The sequence below is a fragment of the Salvelinus alpinus genome, chromosome 34 (assembly GCF_045679555.1).
Source record: "Salvelinus alpinus chromosome 34, SLU_Salpinus.1, whole genome shotgun sequence".
Taxonomy (NCBI): Eukaryota; Metazoa; Chordata; class Actinopteri; order Salmoniformes; family Salmonidae; genus Salvelinus; species Salvelinus alpinus.
This window is the reverse complement of record NC_092119.1, coordinates 19,933,473-19,952,995: the sequence shown is the minus strand read 5'-3', so window position 1 is coordinate 19,952,995 and position 19,523 is coordinate 19,933,473. Positions and strand designations below refer to the sequence as shown.

General features: G+C 41.5%; 1 protein-coding gene across 1 annotated transcript in view; it reads right to left on the bottom strand.

Annotated features, from left to right (window-relative positions):
• The window catches only part of LOC139563626 (serine/threonine-protein kinase D1-like), a 43,280-nt gene that overhangs the window by 16,032 nt on the left and 7,725 nt on the right, over window positions 1-19,523 (bottom strand). The window contains exons 2-6 of the mRNA XM_071382463.1: window positions 10,037-10,175; window positions 4,696-4,827; window positions 2,565-2,728; window positions 1,401-1,424; window positions 943-1,147 (exon numbers count right to left, since the gene is read on the bottom strand). Of these exons, the coding sequence (XP_071238564.1) occupies window positions 943-1,147; window positions 1,401-1,424; window positions 2,565-2,728; window positions 4,696-4,827; window positions 10,037-10,175 (664 nt within the window). The remainder of the gene's footprint in view (window positions 1-942; window positions 1,148-1,400; window positions 1,425-2,564; window positions 2,729-4,695; window positions 4,828-10,036; window positions 10,176-19,523) is intronic.

Sequence of the window (19,523 nt, the reverse complement as noted above, 5' to 3'; positions counted from 1 at the left end):
TATACAATGGGTTACCAACATATTCAAATAATGATTGACATATTCTTGTGTACACTGTAGTAACCATAGAGTTACAGTACATCTGTGAATTATATGATGTCTATGGTAGTCACAACACTGTTTCTGCATTTGCAATTACCATGTAATTATAAAGTTACGGGGCCTCCCGGGTGGCGCAGTGGTCTAGGGCACTGCATCGCAGCGCTAGCTGTGCCACCAGAGACTCTGGGTTCGCGCCCAGGCTCTGTCGCAGCCGGCCGCGACCGGGAGGTCTGTGGGGTGACGCACAATTGGCCGAGCGTCATCCGGGTTAGGGAGGGTTTGGCCGGTAGGGATATCCTTGTCTCATCGCGCACCAGTGACTCCTGTGGCGGGCCGGGCGCAGTGCGCGCTAATCAAGGGAGCCAGGTGCACGGTGTTTCCTCTGACACATTGGTGCGGCTGGCTTCCGGGTTGGAGGCGCGCTGTGTTAAGAAGCAGTGCGGCTTGGTTGGGTTGTGTTTCGGAGGACGCATGGCTTTCGACCTTCGTCTCTCCCGAGCCCGTACGGGAGTTGTAGCGATGAGACAAGATAGTAATTACTAACAATTGGATACCACGAAATTGGGGAGAAAAGGGGGTAAAAAAAAAAATATAATAATAATAATAATAATAAAGTTACAGGGCTATCTATTAATCAGGCCACAATAGTTATTTAAGATGTCACAAAGAAAGCTTGAGGTAGAAACAACTGCCATCTGTTAGCTTTGCCAACTCTGTGACAACAGAGTCTTGAGATTTCCAAAAATAATACCACCTGAAAATATTGAGCTAGCGAAAGCCCACAGGTGAGTCACACAGTGTTACAGTATGTACTGTGTGACTCACTATCATCCCCACCTCCTCCGCCAACCACTGGTAACCTCTCTCATTATCTCAAGTTTCTCTGAAACCCTACGGTACCTTTGCATTGCAGGCCTTGACGGAACAGGCCCTTGAGTAGCTTCTTGCAGTGCTGGCAGACGGTGGGGCGTGTGTAGGAGCGGATGACGAGGGTGTGAGGCACCTTAACTTTAGACAGGAGGATTTTGTCTAACTCTATAGGCCGGCCGATGTAGGAAGAGGACCTTCTCTCTCTGCCAGAAAAGAAGTCTGTCTGTGTCTTCTGCTGTGGAGGGTAAGCAGGGTAGACTGGTCAGAGTGTTGCCCTGATGCCCCACTCAGAGCAAGGCACATGGTAGGTAACAGATGACAAGCAACAACAACCTAAGCTAAAATTATATTATTCCATCTCCTTTCTTTGTCTTATTTGTCTTATTTTGGCATATGACACAAAAAAACAGGGAAAGAGCGATGTGCTTCTGGTGATAATAGGCGTATTGATACTGTAATACGTGAGGGCAGGGTATTGGGGTACCTACCTCCATGCCGGGACTGACAGGAGACTGAGCATGCAGCAAAGAGAGAACAGGGACACACACAGGGAGGAGGTGAAGAGAGATCAGAGTTAAACCATAACAATATTCACACACATGACTGACTGCTGCTGGAGTAAAGACCTGTTCCAACAGAATTCATAATGAACACAACCAGCCACAAAGGCCTTCAGAATCACATCAGGTACTTTATATTAGGAACATGCTTCTCATCATAATTCAACAATTTGCCATTGAGAGGTTGGGAATGTGTAGGGCATGTACTGTAGTAATCTATGGTGTGCCTGTGTCTGTGCGTGTGTGTGTGTGCCTGTGTCTGTGCGTGTGTGTGTGCCTGTGTCTGTGCGTGCGTCCATGCATGTGTGAGCATGCACATGTGTGTGTGTGTAGCTCTTCATGATGACCCACAGCAACCAGGGGTAAACTCACCATTAACCAGGGTAAACTCACCAGTAACCAGGGTAAACTCACCAGTAACCAGGGGTAAACTCACCAGTAACCAGGGGTAAACTCACCAGTAACCAGGGTAAACTCACCAGTAACCAGGGGTAAACTCACCAGTAACCAGGGTAAACTCACCAGTAACCAGGATAAACTCACCAGTAATCAGGGTAAACTCACCAGCAACCAGGATAAACTCACCAGTAACCAGGGGTAAACTCACCAGCAACCAGGATAAACTCACCAGTAACCAGGATAAACTCACCAGTAATCAGGGTAAACTCACCAGTAACCAGGGTAAACTCACCAGTAACCAGGATAAACTCACCAGTAATCAGGGTAAACTCACCAGTAACCAGGATAAACTCACCAGTAATCAGGGTAAACTCACCAGTAACCAGGGTAAACTTACCAGTAACCAGGGTAAACTCACCAGCAACCAGGATAAACTCACCAGTAACCAGGGGTAAACTCACCAGCAACCAGGATAAACTCACCAGTAACCAGGATAAACTCACCAGTAATCAGGGTAAACTCACCAGTAATCAGGGTAAACTCACCAGTAACCAGGATAAACTCACCAGTAATCAGGGTAAACTCACCAGTAACCAGGGTAAACTCACCAGCAACCAGGATAAACTCACCAGTAACCAGGGGTAAACTCACCAGCAACCAGGATAAACTCATCAGCAACCAGGATAAACTCACCAGTAAGGCCTCGTCGGAGGTGAAAGGCGAAGGCTCATTGGACCGCGTGATGGTCAGTGTGGTCAAGCCGGTCAGAGAGACATTGGACAACCTCCGCTTGCGGATACCACTGCAGTTATTTGGGATTTTAAAGGCACAGCGCTTGTGATAGTTCAGACCACAACCTTCAGAGCAGAGAAACAGACGGTTTCAGAGCAAAGGTGAGTTCACGTGTAACGTGGTCATTTTTATACTTGCATCAAACTGGTGAGAGACTGTCTTTATGGAACTACACTGAACAAAAATATAAATGGAATGTAAAGTGTTGGTCCCATGTTTCATGAACTGAAATAAAAGATCCCATAAATGTTCCATACACACAGAAAGCTTATTTGTCTAAAATGTGGTGCACAAATTTGTTTACATTCCTGTTAGTGAGCATTTCTTATTTGCCAAGGTAATCCATCCATTTGACAGGTGTGGCATATCAAGAAGCTGATTAAACAGCATGATCATTACACAGGTGCACCTTGTGTTGGGGACAATAAAAGACCACTCACAAAACACATTGCCATAGATGTCTCAGGTTTTGAGGGAGCGTGCAATTGGCATGCTGACTTCAGGAATTCCCACCAGAGCTGTTGCCAGATAAATGTTCATTTATCTACTATTAGCCAGCTCCAACATTGTTTTAGAGAATTTGGCAGTACATTCAACCGGCCTCAAAACTGCAGACCACGTGTAACCACGCCAGCCGAGGACCCACACATCCGGCTTCTTCACCTGCGGGATCATCTGCGACCAACCACCCAGACAGCTGGTGAATCTGTGGGTTTGCACAACCGAAGATTTTCTGCATAAACTGTCAGAAACAGTCTCAGGGAATCTCATCTGCATTCTCGTCGTCCTCAGGGTCTTGACCTGACTGCAGTTCGGCGTCATAACCGACTTCAGTGGGCAAATGCTCACCTTCAATGGGCACTGGTACGCTGGAGAAGTGTGCTCTTCACGGATGAATCCCGGTTTCAACTGTACCGAGCAGATGGCAGACAGCATGTATGGCGTCATGTGGGCGAGCGGTTTGTTGATGTCAACGTTGTGAACAGAGTGGCGGTGGGGTTACACCAACATGTTTCAGCATGATAATGCATGGCCCCATGTCGCAAAGATCTCTACACAATTCCTGTGAGCTGAAAATGTCCCAGTTCTTCCACGGCCTGCATACTCACCAGACATGTCACGCATTGAACATGTTTGGGTATGCTCTGGATTGACGTGTATGACAGCTTGTTCCCACCAATATCCAGCAACTTCGCACAGCCATTGAAAAGGAGTGGAACAACATTCCTCAGGCCACAATCAACAGCCTGATCAACTTTACGTGGAAGAGAGATGCCGCGCTGCATGAGGGAAATGGTGGTCACACCAGTTACTGACTGGTTTTCTGATCCCCGCCACTACTTCTTTTTAAGGTATCTGTGACCAACAGTAAAATCCATAGATTTGGGCTTAATGAATTTATTTCAATTGATTGATTTCCTTATATGAACTGTAACTCAGTAAAATCTTTGAAATTGTTGCATGTTGCATTTATATTTTTGTTCAGTATAAGTAGGAATCATCTAATGGAACAAGTCATTCATGGATTGTTGAAACTTTGTCTTTGGGAAACTTTCCTTCATGAGCTCGCCACCATTCCAGTCAGACACCACATTATGTAATACTTTTATACATGTTAGGCTATTGTGTATACCTTCATCCCCTCTATGCACTACCTTTCCAACCCCTTTCCAACTGCCTCTTCAGCCTGACAGAAGAAAAATTGTTTTCTTCTTCCCAACACTCTTCAAGCAGGGACTTTGCTGCTCATCGTGGACCCTGAAGAGACCTCTTCAGACCAGAGTACACCTGAGTGGCCTGTATCCAATGTACCCTGATAATATCCTCTCTTAGAAAGTTACGTAATGGTGTCAGAGTGGCTGGAACCTAATTACATTTGTTGAAATAGGCCCAAGGCTGTGTCCAAAATTGTACCCTATTCCCTACAAAGTGCACTACTTCTGACCAGCGCTCTGGTCAATAGTAGTGCACTATATGGGGAATAGGGTGCCACTTGAGACGCAGACCAGAGCTCCTTCTATACAGTACCTACCTTCACACTTGAGACCCTGTCTCACCAGGCCCCACAGCATCTCTCCACAGTGGTCACAGAAGGCAGGGGACCGGTAGGAGTGGACAAACAAGCCATGGGGACGGATCTGGAAGTCCTCCACTGTGGCAGAGGCTAGAACAGGACAACGACAACAATAGTCAATGGTTCAATTCCAACATTTTCCTCACACTCCTAGATTTAAACAGTACTCAAGAACTGAGTAGTATTCTGTGATTAGTGATATAGTAGTAGTGTAGTGGGACCGTGTTTTCAATGGATGTACAATTAAAAATGAATGGCCGTTCTCTGGTACAGTATTTGTATATGTTGAGCTAACCAAGGCTTTTTGCTGCATATGGAGTTGTGATTTTCTGATTGGCTGGTGCAGTTAGGCTGCATTGGGCCAATGGGATAGAGTGGAGAGCACAGCATGAAAGTAGACTACCTCATCAAACACACATATCTCCCCACCAACATGCTTGTCTCAGCACGCTCAAGTAGAATACATACTGATTAGCCATTCTGCTGGGTAAACTGCTTCAATTTATTCAAATTATTGTTTTGCCTTTTGTTTAAAGGCCAATATATGTTTGGAAGTTTAACAACATGTAAACTATCATTACATGCTTCAGAAAATGAGTGTGTGTATGTGAATGTGGAGTCTAGGTAGACTTAATCTAAATATGTTTATTTGCATTTTCAAAATTGTTCCTATGTCAAATTAGTAGTTCTAGTGGCTTGCTTAGTACAGCATACTACAAGAAAACAAACTTTACTGCGGAGGTAAAGACAGCTCACATGATACACAGTGTATCTACATTCCAGTATGGTACAGTATTAATCATTTGACTCTTCCACAATGGCAAAAAGTGTTACAGTGTGTCACATTTCAGTGTACAAACAGGGCAGAAAGCATTTTCAACAGAGTTCAAGTTCAGTTCTTCCTCTCTTCGATATTTATGTTTACAGTATGGTGTACACACCCCTGCTTGCATCCAGTAGCATCCTGTGCCAACGTAACAAATGTACGCTGTTCACACCCTCACCCTCAAAAGTGTTTTTAGCATCCTATCCACCTTCACACTAATTAAGTTGCTCTAGAAGTTGAAAAGATCAAACGAGGAAACACAAATTGTGAGATCTTTGACAGTAAGACTGACTGGTGAAAACAACTCTCTGGGATGCAGTGTAACATACCGTAATGTTAATTTACCAACCATAAGCATTTTTATTTCTCCTTGTACGTAGGAGATTTAACCCAAATGATCATCTGTGAAGGGAATTAATGATTTTATTGATGAGTTCAATGGAGCTCAAGTGTACTGGCTCTGTCAAGTTGGGAAGCGTTTATAGCAGCTGCTCTATTTTAGCATGATCATACTCACACTGTCTTCCCTCATATACCTTCTAAGACTTATCAAGATTAAGGAACAGAAGAAGGTTATAAGTTGTTTTGATCTTTTATCTCAAATGTGAGTGCGAGCATAAACTGAGATTAACTGAATAAAGACAGTAGTACAAAAAATAAATACCTGTGCAGTAAGACATACCAATATGAACCTTTACAACACGTGACCCTAACATAACACAATAGCTATACATTAGAATCAATGCAGTTCTCTGTTGTGATTCACTTTGCGCTGCCTGGCTGATGCTGAAACAGACATAGAAACACATGTCAACACACCACAGTCAACAGAGGACACATTTTGTTCAGATTAGCCACCTTGGTGGAAATCATCACAATTAATAACCACAGACTGTCTCGTCTTCACTTCTTCTTTCTGACAGTTGTAAGGTTTTCCCTGGGTTTCTTTTACCGCGTGTGCTCACTGATCTCTCAGCTGTTGAGTGTGTCATTAAAAAGTCTCATGACAGATGTCGGGGAGCATGTCTATGAGAATCTGTGCATCTGGGCGTGTAAATCACTAAATCACCTGAGCCGTCTCCTTCCCAGTGAGGGGTGTAGCCAGGGTAACAGAGGTGTCATTCTACCCCATGTCTCCCCTGTCGCTGTACCACAGACACAACTAAATGACCTGCCATACTGTAACACACAGAGGGGGAAGAGAAAGCCTGCCAAGTGTTTAGAAAAACACTTTACCAGTGTCAAGATTGATACTTGGATCACTTCCTACTCCTGAGCTAAGATAAGCCCACCCCTGATTTCTCACCGGGTGAGGCATTTAAACTTTCTACAACAAGGGGAGCGGGTGGAGAGGGGCAGAACACTGCCAAAACAAAGCAAACCCACTGATCACACATTGGTTGAATCAATGTTGTTTCCACGTCATTTCAATTAAATTGAACCAACGTGGAATAGACGTCTGTGCCCAGTGGGGAGGGACATCACTGGACACACATAGATGCGCAACGATTTGTGTGACAACTTACTGTTTTGTTATTTCCATAAACGCTTTATTATTTCACAAGAGAGGGGCATCTGAGATAGAGCTTACTCTCTTTGGTAAATTTGCATAGCTCCACATGTCTAGACCTTGACTTGTTCTGATTGGCAGCTAACCTTCTAGGGTTTTTATTATTATTTATTTAACTAGGCAAGTCAGTTAAGAAAAATTCTTACTTACAATGACTGCCTACCCTGGCCAAACCCTGGACGACGCTGTGCCAATTGTACCCCTATGGGGCTCCCAATCACAGCCAGATGTGATACAGCCTGGACTCGAACCAGAGACTGTAGTGACACCTCTTGCACTGAGATGCAGTGCCTTAGACCGCTGCGCCACTCTGGATATGTGGATAAATTATCTTTGGAAACAGGCTACATCAGCCAGCAGCAACATGCACCATAGTTCTGTATTTGTCATGCAGCCAGTTATTCATGTTCTTGTCTGTTGTGTTGACTGACTTAACCATATAGCTATTAGCCAAGCACACTGAATACACACAAGCTTATGTCATGTAAATCCATTTCATAGTAACATTATGTCCTCACTATTATCATTGTGTCTTCTGATTAGTCCATTACGCTGGCTAACATTGTATCGCTCTCCTCCTTTTCTAGCTGCTATTATGGAGATGCTTTGTACTCTGTTCACAATCTGTATGAAGCTTGAACATGTTCTGCATTTTGAACACAACAAAAGGAACCTACCAATTTCTGCTGTTATTCAACCTCAAGGGTTCAAAGGAGAGTTCACCTCTCTTCCCTATGTCAAATGGTCTATTCCAGAGGCTACATAGCTGACAGAAAAGAGAGCTGAATAGAACCAGTGAATGCAATAGGCCTATGTTCAATTGCAAATCAAATCAGATCAAATCCAATTTTATTGGTCACATACACATGGTTAGAAGATGTTAATGCGAGTGTAGTGAAATGCTTGTGCTTCTAGTTCCAACAGTGCAGTAATATCTAACAAGTAATCTAACAATTACCCAACAATTACCTAATACACACAAATCTAAAGGGGTGAATGGGAATATGTACATATAAGTATATGGATGAGCGATGGCCAAGTGGCATAGGCAAGTTGAGGTAGATGGTATAAAATACAGTATATACATGTGATATGAGTAATGTAAGATATGTAAACATTATTAAAGTGGCATTATTTAAAGTGATTAGTGATCAATTTATTAAAGTGTCCAGTGATTGGGTCTCAATACAGTATATACATGTAATATCATTAATGTAAGATATGTAACCATTATTAAAGTGGCATTATTTAGAGTGGCATTGTTTAAAGTGACTACTGATCAATTTATTAAAGTGGCCAGTGATTGGGTCTCAATGTAGGCAGCAGCCTCTCTGAGTTAGTGATTGCTGGTTAGCAGTCTGGTGGCCTTGAGATAGAAGCTGTTTCTCAATCTCTCGGTCCCAGCATTGATGCACCTGTACTGACCTCGCCTTCTGGATGGTAGCGGTGTGAACAGGCAGTGCCTCGGGTTGTTGTTGTTCTTGATGATCTTTTTGGCCTTCCTGTGACATCGGGTGCTGTAGGTGTTATGGAGGGCAGGTAGTTTGCCCCCGGTGATGCGTTGTGAAGACCGCACCACCCTCTGGAGAGCCTTGAAGTGGAGGGCAGTGCAGTTGCCGTACCAGGCTGTGATACAGCCCGACAGGATGCTCTCGATTGTGCATCTGTAAAAGTTTGTCAGGGTTTTGGGAGACAAGCTAAATTTCTTCAGTCTCCTGAGGTTGAAGAGGCGCTGTTGCGCCTTCTTCACCACACTGTCTGTGTGGGTCGACCATTTCAGTTTGTCTGTGATGTGTACGCCCAGGAACTTAAAACTTTCCACCTTCTCCACTGCTATCCCATCGATGTGGATAGGGGGGTGCTCCCTCTGCAGTTTCCTGAAGTCCACGATCATCTCCTTTGTTATGTTGACGTTGAGTGTAAGTTTGTTTTCCTGACACCACACTCCGAGTGCCCTCACCTCCTCCCTGTATGCTGTCTCGTCGTTGTTGGTGATCAAGACCACTACTGTTGTGTTGTCTGCAAACTTGATGATTGAGTTGAAGGCGTGCATGGCCGTGCAGTCGTGGGTGAACAGGGAGTACAGGAGAGGGCAAAGCAGACACCCTTGTGGGGCCCCAGTGTTGAGGGTCAGTGAAGTGGAGATGTTGTTTCCTACCTTCACTACCTGGGTGCGGCCCGTCAGACAGTCCAGGATCCAGTTGCACAGGGAGAGGTTGAGACCCAGGGCCTCCAGCCTGATGATGAGCTTGGAGGGTACTATGGTGCTGAGCTGTAGTCAATGAACAGCATTCTTACATACGTATTCTTTTTGTCCAAATGGGATAGGGCAGTGTGCAGTGTGATGGCGATTGCGTCATCTGTGGATCTGAAGTGGGTCTAGGGTGGCCGGTAAGGTGGCGGTGATATGACCTGCATTATTGATATGCGTTAATATACTGTGGACAAAGGTTAAATGAATGTAGCCTGTATGCAAAAAGAACACAGGTGAACAGAACTCACCCTCAAACAGGAGCATGCTGCATACTCAAATCCAGAGGAACACTGTCTGCATGTTGAGAAGTTCCACTTTAAATGATGAAGATAAGGTTGTGCCATGCCTGACCTTCTAAGGAGGGATCATTTTCATTAGGGAAACCGTAACAAAATGTTTTGAAACATTTTGCATCAGAAAACCAAAACAAATGTTTCCTATTGGTCAAGTTTGGGTATTTCCTCCCTATTTCAGTTTATTTTCTTCCGTTTTGGGCTAACGGACACAGCCCTATTCTAGTATGTACTGTAGTCTTATCTGACAGGACCACATCAACCAGGTAGTGTGTATTGTGTAGTGAACACTGGTCTTACCTGACAGGACCACCTCAACCAGGTAGTGTGTATTGTGTAGTGAACACTGGTCTTACCTGACAGGACCACCTCAACCAGGTCTCCCTCTGTGATGTCTGTAGCACATTTCACCAGCTGGAGGATGTTCTCTGAGCCTGGGTCGTGGCGAAACAGCAGGATCTTGTCATACATCCCATAGAAGCCACATTCGGGTAACTGTGTGGGAGAGACAAAAAGAGTAACTGGCATTGGTTAACATTTGATAGGTTTTCTTGTTTGGTTGACTAGAGTTCTGTTCAAACCCGATTTGTTGTTATATTGCTTGTTGACTTAGTGGAGAGAAATGTACAATAATTTCCTTTCAAACTATTATAAAACATTATGTTAAATTGTCAAATTAAAGAGGCCCTTTTCTGCTTTGTTTGTATGCAACCCAAGAAGACACCAGTCTCAATAGAGGCCCTTCTGGAGGCATCTCACACAGCAGACTAGGACAGAGTGTGCGGTATTCTCCACATAGCTCACCCTAATATACATGCTACTGTACATACCATTTTCTTTTCAAGTTATACACTGTCTATACACACCATGTATTTATATTTATATTCTAGATTCTGACACTGCTCACTCTAATATATCTACGTGGAGAGTTAATTGGACTTGTTCTGACATTTCTTAATTCATTGTTTTATTTTATTTGTGTATTAGTATTGTATTTGCTAGACATTCGACTGAACTATTGGAACTAGTAACATAAGCATTTCACTGCACCTGCTACAACACCTGCAAATCTGTGTACGTGACCAATAAACTTTGATTTGATTTTGATTACATTAACCTTATAACATTTAGAGGAACAGTGATGTTGTCTCTAAATTCAATTTAGAGAGCCCATAGTTCAAATTTTCACAATTGATGATACTGTACTGTCTGACACCAAACTGACAATTGATGTAATACATATACTAGCGCATTACTGAGTAGCTCCAATGGTTCTTCAGGGATATTTACAAAGCTGTTCATCACAGCCTCCATTCAGTAGTAATGCAAGTCACAGCTAAGTAATATGCCTCTTCAAATTGGTTTTACTCTGCTGATTATGGAGCCCCATAATGATGCAGACTGTTATAAGCATGTTACGAGCCCTTATGATGTCTTATTATGCAGCTTATAATATGTTATATACAGTCTTTACCAAGTGGCAGAAGCCTATAGCCAACAAACAGACATGGCAATTGTCTTCCTTTGGTAAATGTAGGGTAGGTATTAAACCAAACAGTTTGTTGCCAAGGAGCCCACATTAATTAACAGAGGCCTTACTATATTTTAATGGAGTTAGAAAATTACCTGTGCTTAATACAAATAAATAACCAGGATACTAGAAAACAGCCCACAGCAAGGACACTAAACAAACCTGGGGTGTATTCAATTAGGTGAAATGTGCAGAATATTGCAGAATGAAAAGCATTGGATAGAGCTGCGCATGCTGTAATGTTGCACCCAGCTGAACAGACCCTTGGTATTTAGAAACATAGTAAAAGGAGACTGGTCTGTTTCACCATGTTCTGTAGTAGAACACTGGATTTCTCAAGGTCAGTTTTCACTAATCTATCCAAAGTCAAACTACTTGCACTATGTTTAAACACTATTTCTGTGGTTAGTTACAAAACAGTTTTAGGAATAACAGCCTGCCAATCAATCCAATGTCAAAGAAAAGAGCAACATATTGACTGACCTGTGTAGTGTGGTGAGAGAACCACTGCTGTGCATAACCCGCTATTGATCTACTCTGATGAGCTAGGTTACAACATGTAGCCAATTCCACTATTTCACCATCTAGCCAAGATCACATCACATCACACACGCACACACACGCACACACACACGCGCACGCACATCACATCACACACGCACACACACACACACACACACGCGCGCACGCGCACGCGCGCACACACACACACACACACACACAGTAATTTGATCAACTGTTACCCTTAGACTAATCCAATTACAACTTGTTAGTAACACCGACAATGGACTGTTGCAATATTATTATTGTAATAACTCTGAGAGATAATTATACGTTTTGCAAAGGGAGCACCTGAGAATAACGATGCAACAGAAACAGCTAGAGGGAAGGAGACCTAGTAGACTTTTTTTTAAATCAATGAGAATGAACAATGATAATATATTGCAAATATTGTCTAAGACAAAAAGAAAGAAGACTTCAAGTGGCATGGAAACGAACATATCTCTATCATTTAAAAAAGTTAAGCATCTCACAATTGTACTATGAGTCTAATATGTTAGCTAATCCTATTGTGAATAATGCATCTTAGTAGCAATATCACAAATTTTAGGGTGTTATCACACTTGGTCACATTCAGCCAATTTGTAAACCCAAATTTGTTGTGCATAGTGAACACTCCAAAAGGAACTCAGACCACTTAAAAGAGCCCCCGAAGCAAACCGAGCTGAGACCATCTCAAGAGGTGGTCTGAGTTCGGTTCGATTTAATTCCAAGGTCCGGCTCACTTTTTTAAGGTAATATGTACACAAAGTTATCCAGGTTGGCTTGACATTATGCAACACCGTTTCCCCTGCCATAACACCTCACATTGGTTCTGCAAAAGTGAGAAGATGATGATTCAGATTTGCGGAAAAAACGTATGTGTGGCGTTTTGTACTGACAAGATGTTTCTGATTATTTGTTTGTAATATGTGATCTACAGGTTAAGAGAGCTTCATATGCTGTTTATTTGATTGTGGGGTTTAAATAGTATGAGAAGACAACAATATTTGGTGATAATCACAAAATACAGTACAAAATCAACGTTAGCTCTTAAAGGGGCAGGAGCCTACATTGGGTGTAAAATGTTCAATTACAGCAATGTTTAATCTGCAATTATTATTTATTTTCTGTTACCAAGCATTTACGTGTTAATATTATCTTCTGATTATAATTAGTATGCATTGTCTTTGAACTAAATGCAATCTATTAGCATCCACAATTTAAGTACAGTTGAAGTCGGAAGTTTACATACACCTTAGTTTTCACAATTCCTGACATTTAATCCTGGTAAAAAGTCCCTGTCTTAAGTCAGTTAGGATCACCACTTTATTTAAATAATGTGAAATGTCAGAATAATAGTAGAGAGAATGATTTATTTCAGCTTTTATTTCTTTCATCACATTCCCAGTGGGTCAGAAGTTTACATACACTCAATTAGTATTTAGTAACATTGCCTTTACATTGTTTAACTTGGGTCAAACGTTTCTGGTAGCCTTCCACAAGCTTCCCACAATAAGTTGGGTGAATTTCGGCCCATTCCTCCTGACAGAGCTGGTGTAACGGAGTCAGGTTTGTAGGCCTCCTAGCTCTGCCCACAGATTTTATGTAGGATTAAGGTTAGGACATTGTGATGGCCACTCCAATACCTTGACTTTGTTGTCCTTAAGCCATTTTGCCACAACTTTGGAAGTATGCTTGGGGTCATTGTCCATTTGGAAGACCCATTTGCGACCAAGGTTTAACTTCCTGACTGATGTCTTGAGATGTTGCCTCAATATATCCACATAATTTTCCTCCCTCATGATGCCATCTATTTTTTTGAAGTGCACCAGTCCCTCCTGTAGCAAAGCACCACCACAACATGTTGCTGCCACCCCCGTGCTTCACGGTTGGGATGGTGTTCTTCGGCTTGCAAGCATCCCCCTTTTTCCTCCAAACATAACGATGATCATTATGGCCAATCAGACCAGAGGACATTTCTCCAAAAAGTGTGATCTTTGTCCCCATGTGCAGCTGCAAACCATAGTCTGGCTTTTTTATGTCGGTTTTGGAGCAGTGGCTTCTTCCTTGCTGAGCGGTATGACGGCTGCGTGGTCCCATGGTGTTTATACTTGTGTACTATTGTTTGTACAGATGAATGTGGTACCTTCAGGTGTTTGGAAATTGCTCCAAAGGATGAACCAGACTTGTGGAGGTGTACCATTTTTTTCTGAGATCTTGGCTGATTTCTTTTGATTTTCCCATGATGTCAAGCAAAGAGCCACTGAGTTTGATGGTAGGCCTTGAAATAGATCCACAGGTACACCTCCAATTGACTCAAATTATGTCAATTAGCCTATCAGAAGCTTCTAAAGCCATGGCATCATTTTCTAGAATTTTCCAAGCTGTTAAAGGCACAGTCAACTTAGTGTATGTAAACTTCTGACCCACTGGATTTGTGAAACAGTGAATTATAAGTTAAATAATCTGTCTGTAAACAATTGTTGGACAATTTACTTGTGTCATGCACAAAGTAGATGTCCTAACCGACTTGCCAAAACTATAGTTTGTTAAGAAGGAATTTGTGGAGTGGTTGAAAAACAAGTTTTAATGACTCCAACCGAAGTGTATGTAAACTTCCAACTTCAACTGTAGGTATATCTAGCTGTCTGATAACATATTCTGATGGAATGGCTTTTCCTGCACTTCGTAAAAACCCAGAGTGCATTGAGTGAATGTTGGTAAAAAATATTGGTTCCTTTCATAGCAATGTGAATGCAAAGATAACAAAATAGGTGAGGTAAACAAGCAAAAGAGTTGAATCCTCATTAAAAGGCAAGGGCAGTGTGAATACAAAGATAACTGTTATTTTACTATTTTTTTACCCCAGAGTTCACTTTAAAGAGGACTGAGATCGCTTCTTTTAAGGAGGACTATATGTGAAAATGCCCTAACCTGTTTGTCTGGTTGAAATTCAAACAGCTCCTGCACACCTCAGGAAAGGTTTAGATTAGTTCCTAAAGGGGCACAAACACTTGTCACTGTAGTGGTACCCTCCCTTGCACCTTTAGTTATAGGTACATAACTGTACCCTGGTAGTTTGCACCTTAATAGAGCCAATAGTGGACATTAGGGGACAAGATAGTACAGGTAGACAAGCTTACCTTCAGAAAAGGTACACATTTTTAGGGTGCTACCACTGTGACGAAGCTGTGTGTTCCTTTTAAGTGGCAAAAAAATTACTTCTAAAAAGGTTTTGGGGTGTTACTTTAACACTGTAGGGTGTAAAGCCTTATTTGCATATTTCCCAGGGTGCCTTTCAAACACATTTTTGAGTTACCAGTACCAACCATATGACTGTGTGCTAATGATAGAGATGTGGTTGTAGCATTTAATGGCTTTCAGTCCTGTAGAGTGCCTAAATTAACATTTTATCATTGAAATTAAACTCTTTATGACAACACATTACATATATCATAAGGCGATAATTTGACAGCCTAGGTTTACCGCAACACAGTGGTCTGAAACTCCTGGTTTGCAGGCCACATTAGGCAAGTCACATTATGCTGGCTTGCAAAGTGATATGTATTTCCTATTTGAATCCAGCAAAAGTTAGAATATCCATGAATGTTAACTTTTAATCACCTGCATTCTGCATTTATAATGACTGCCAAGGTAGGGAAAAATGATGTTAGACTACGTAAACAATCTAAACGGGAACAACCATCTCAGTAACGGGTGCAATAAGTCCAAATACTAACAGATTGGATTAGTTTAGAAAAATTTATGATATTTATCTTTGTGTATTATAAGATCAATCAATCAATGTGCATGAAAAACACATATTGAAACAAACAAACAAAAATCGACCTGCAATAGAGCATGCTGGGAAATATGATAATGATGGGCGTAGTTTTTGAGAGTGTGTGATGATTGACCCTTTACATTCAAAATATTGGGTACAAAAATGTACCATTATAGTAGATTATCCACACATGTACGCTAAAAGGTACCGAACAGTAGGCCTACCATGTAAGATTATATCTGTACCTTTGAAGATACATTATGTGATTTTTATGTTTAAAAATGTTTTTATTTAGATTTGTACTGTACCCTAACCATACCCTTATTTCTAAGAGTGTGGAAAATACAAATCTATATCTCAATTTTCTCTACCTAGTTAATGGCAGTAGATATCTCTCCTGTCAGCCTCTAATGAGGTCTGTACAAAAATATACAGAGAGGTAAGGGTGGTACTGAGGTCACCATGAGAGCAACCCCCCTGTAACAGTAGGGTTGTCATGGCAGCGTAACCCAAGGCTCGATTCCTGATTGAAATTATATTCATTTATTTGACACAACGGATTCACATATATTTGCTGAATGTCTGAACCATCAAAAGAAAAGCAGAGAGAGACTGAACCTTGTCATTTACCCCCTATGAGGGAGAAATGCTTATTTTAAAAGCACAGGAAATTCACAGGCAACAGTACTAGCTATATTGCCTCTCTGGGGAGGCTGATGTGGCACTTCCAAGATGGCCTTTCAACACTGTTATTTTCCTGCTTTATGTTTTTTTATGGATAAGTGCGATGTACAAAGAACATCAATTTGAAGGCCGTCTTCTCTCTCAAACAATAGGCGCAGTCAGTGCCGTAGCTAGCTGAAGTTCTGTTTTTAACACTGTTAGAAGCAGCTGTGGCTCAGTCCGTCGGCTGAGGGGGAAATAGCCTCTGAAAGCTATTCAGCCTGTGTGAATCACTAATGCAGCTCTAACTGCCGCTCTGCTCTCACACCTACGCCATAGACTAGTCTTATTGAGTTGCCCTTCCTTCTGAGAACATCAACCTATGCTTTTCTTTCACCTTACACCTTGGTAGCAAACTCCACTGTGCAAAGGTTTAAATCTTGTTGTTGAGGTTTTCAAACAAGATATTTGTGACTAAGGTCATATTTCAAAGTCAAACAACATCATTCTTTCAAAAGGTGGATTGAGAGAGGAATAGTCTGGTCCCTTGTTGTTAGTTCGGATGTGTTTTTTGTTTTCATGAATTCATCAACTAAATATAGTGGTGAATGCATGATGAATTCAAAAATGCTATGAAAAATGCAATATAGTACACAAACTGTGAAGCTCAACAATGTCATTGATTCATGACTGAGTGAACCTGTGCTATAAGTGTCTCAAGCCCCATTTATACCTGGTTCTAACATGTATCCTTTGTCTTGATCTTGTCCTCATTCTGATTGTGCCCACATTTTCAGACAGGTGTAGACAATTAAAAGATGCGTTCTGATCTGATTGTGATCAGATATTCATGACCAGCTCTGGAGGTAGTCAGGCGTGCATTGTGTCTGGATATCTTACAAGTGTAGACAGATATGGACAGTGAAACCATTTAATCATTATCATTATGTCTTAAAATAAATAAATATAATGTTTTGAAAGAATAGGCCCAGGAAATCTGGTCACAATGTGGGCACAGTGGACAGATATGAGACACATTTTAATACATTGTGTAGACATATTTCTGAAAATGTGTGCACAATCAAAATCCGGATATGATCAGGACAAAGGACGCATGTTAGCGGCAGGTATAAACAAGGCCTAAGTCGAGTTCCAAGTCCAAGTATAATCATGGCGAAATGATCTGATTTAAAAATTGAATATGCACATCAGCTGCAATTGAACAAAAAGTGTCTAAGTGGTGGGAGAGCAGTCTGTTGCAGCAGTACTGTATACATCTCAGTGGATAGAAGTGTCTAAGTGGTGGGAGAGCAGTCTGTTGCAGCAGTACTGTATACATCTCAGTGGATAGAAGTGTCTAAGTGGTGGGAGAGCAGTCTGTTGCAGCAGTACTGTATACATCTCAGTGGATAGAAGTGTCTAAGTGGTGGGAGAGCAGTCTGTTGCAGCAGTACTGTATACATCTCAGTGGATAGAAGTGTCTAAATGCACCGTGGTCATAACGTTTCTAAACTAACGCCCAAGAATAGCAAAAGCAAATGCTATACTGCTCTGACAAAGGAAGTACACAATGACTACACAACCTATTTCAAATCAAAATAAATCAAATTTTCAGTTTTGTGGAAATGAGTGACTAAGCAGAATTGAGTGGGGGAAAAAACTAAGAATAACACGAGCACTCTCAAAATGGACATGGGTCGTTCCACGAAATGAGTGACTTTGATATTTTAAGTAGAAGTTGTGCACCAACATTACATTTTCAACAAAGTGCCCTTTAATAAAAAAGTGCCCTTTTGCATCTATTCAGTATATGTGACCATAAATAATAATAATAATATATTAACCACATGGAGAATCAATCACATGCACAATTCAATAAGAATTCTTATATGAATTAAGTGCAAAAAATGCTACATTTTCACATGTCCCTCTGTGCACCATCTGTGGACTTCCAGGAAGAGTTTAACCCACTTAACCCCAAAATGTCTACACGTTTTCACCATCATTGTAAAGCCCTAGTTATTTTGTTGCTTTGAAAAAGTTATTTCTGAAGATTATTAGTTATTTAATGTGATTAGTGATTCATTTGAAGGATTTTTTAAAAACTGTCCCTCATTTTAAGGTTAACCCTGTCACGTGATCTGAACTCTCGTTTTAATATTGTGAAACTATTCCTTTTTTTCTCCAAAAGAAACATTGAACATCTGATGGTCAAATCATAGCGTAAAAGCAGGTAAGCTGGTTCAACTCTTTTTGGGCATTTCTCTGTGTTTTGTGGTGGAAGACTGAGTGGGTTGAGCATAACACGTCAACCCTGCTACCCATAAATACACAGGCTACAAATGTTTAACAAAATATTTTTGCCCCTCCTGGTTGCACACAACAAGCTTCCATTCCCCCTGTCACAAGGGGATGGCTGATTTAAGATAAAAAATGGTAAACCCTGTTACCCTGTAACTTTTTGGCCACTTTATAGGTACACTATAATACTATATAGTATTTTTTTTATTTAACCTCTTGATATGGAAAAACTAGTTTTTTATGAAGTTGATCATGTGCTCTTTACAACAGAATGTTAAAATGAGCTAAAAGCAAATGTTTTTTTCCCCTCAAAGTTACAGTACACTTCTCAAAAGGCACCAAATTGGTGGAACGACCCACATAACATGCTCATTGCTTTGATATCAATTGCCTCTTCTTTTTGTTAATGTATTTTTGTTTCATGTTGTCGTGCGTCATGACAATGTTATGGATCAGTTTCCAGTGCCTGTACCTCACGACTGTACTGTGGGCGTATATTGCTAACTATTTCGTTTTAATAATGGAGTTACTGTAAATATAAGCCTTGCATCACATAGAATGGACACCATTTCAATCGAATAGCAACTTACAAATCCTGACAGTCTTATAGGATCACCTTCCTCTCATGAGAAATGGCATGTACTCCCAAAATACAGTGCATTATGTAAAAAGTTATACACCTTTCCTTGTGTTTACTAACTGACACCTTTACCCCAGAAATAGTGTGGTATTTGTCCTAGAGTCCTGACTGAGTTGTGTAAATGGAAAGGAACTCCCTATCAAGAGACAGAGGTGTGGATGTGGCTTGGGTGATACTAAATAGCACACACAGTATAGCACATACAGCTAGAGACGCCTCAAGATTGCCTGACTTGTCCAAGCTCTTGTCGCCCCCGAAGGTGAGATATTGTCAAACTCGACTGTACAAAGCATTACATTTCAAAGGATTCCAAAAGGGTTCTGTGCAGAGGGATAGGGTTATGACGTTTTCATCTGAAGAACCCTTTTTAGAAGACGAGGG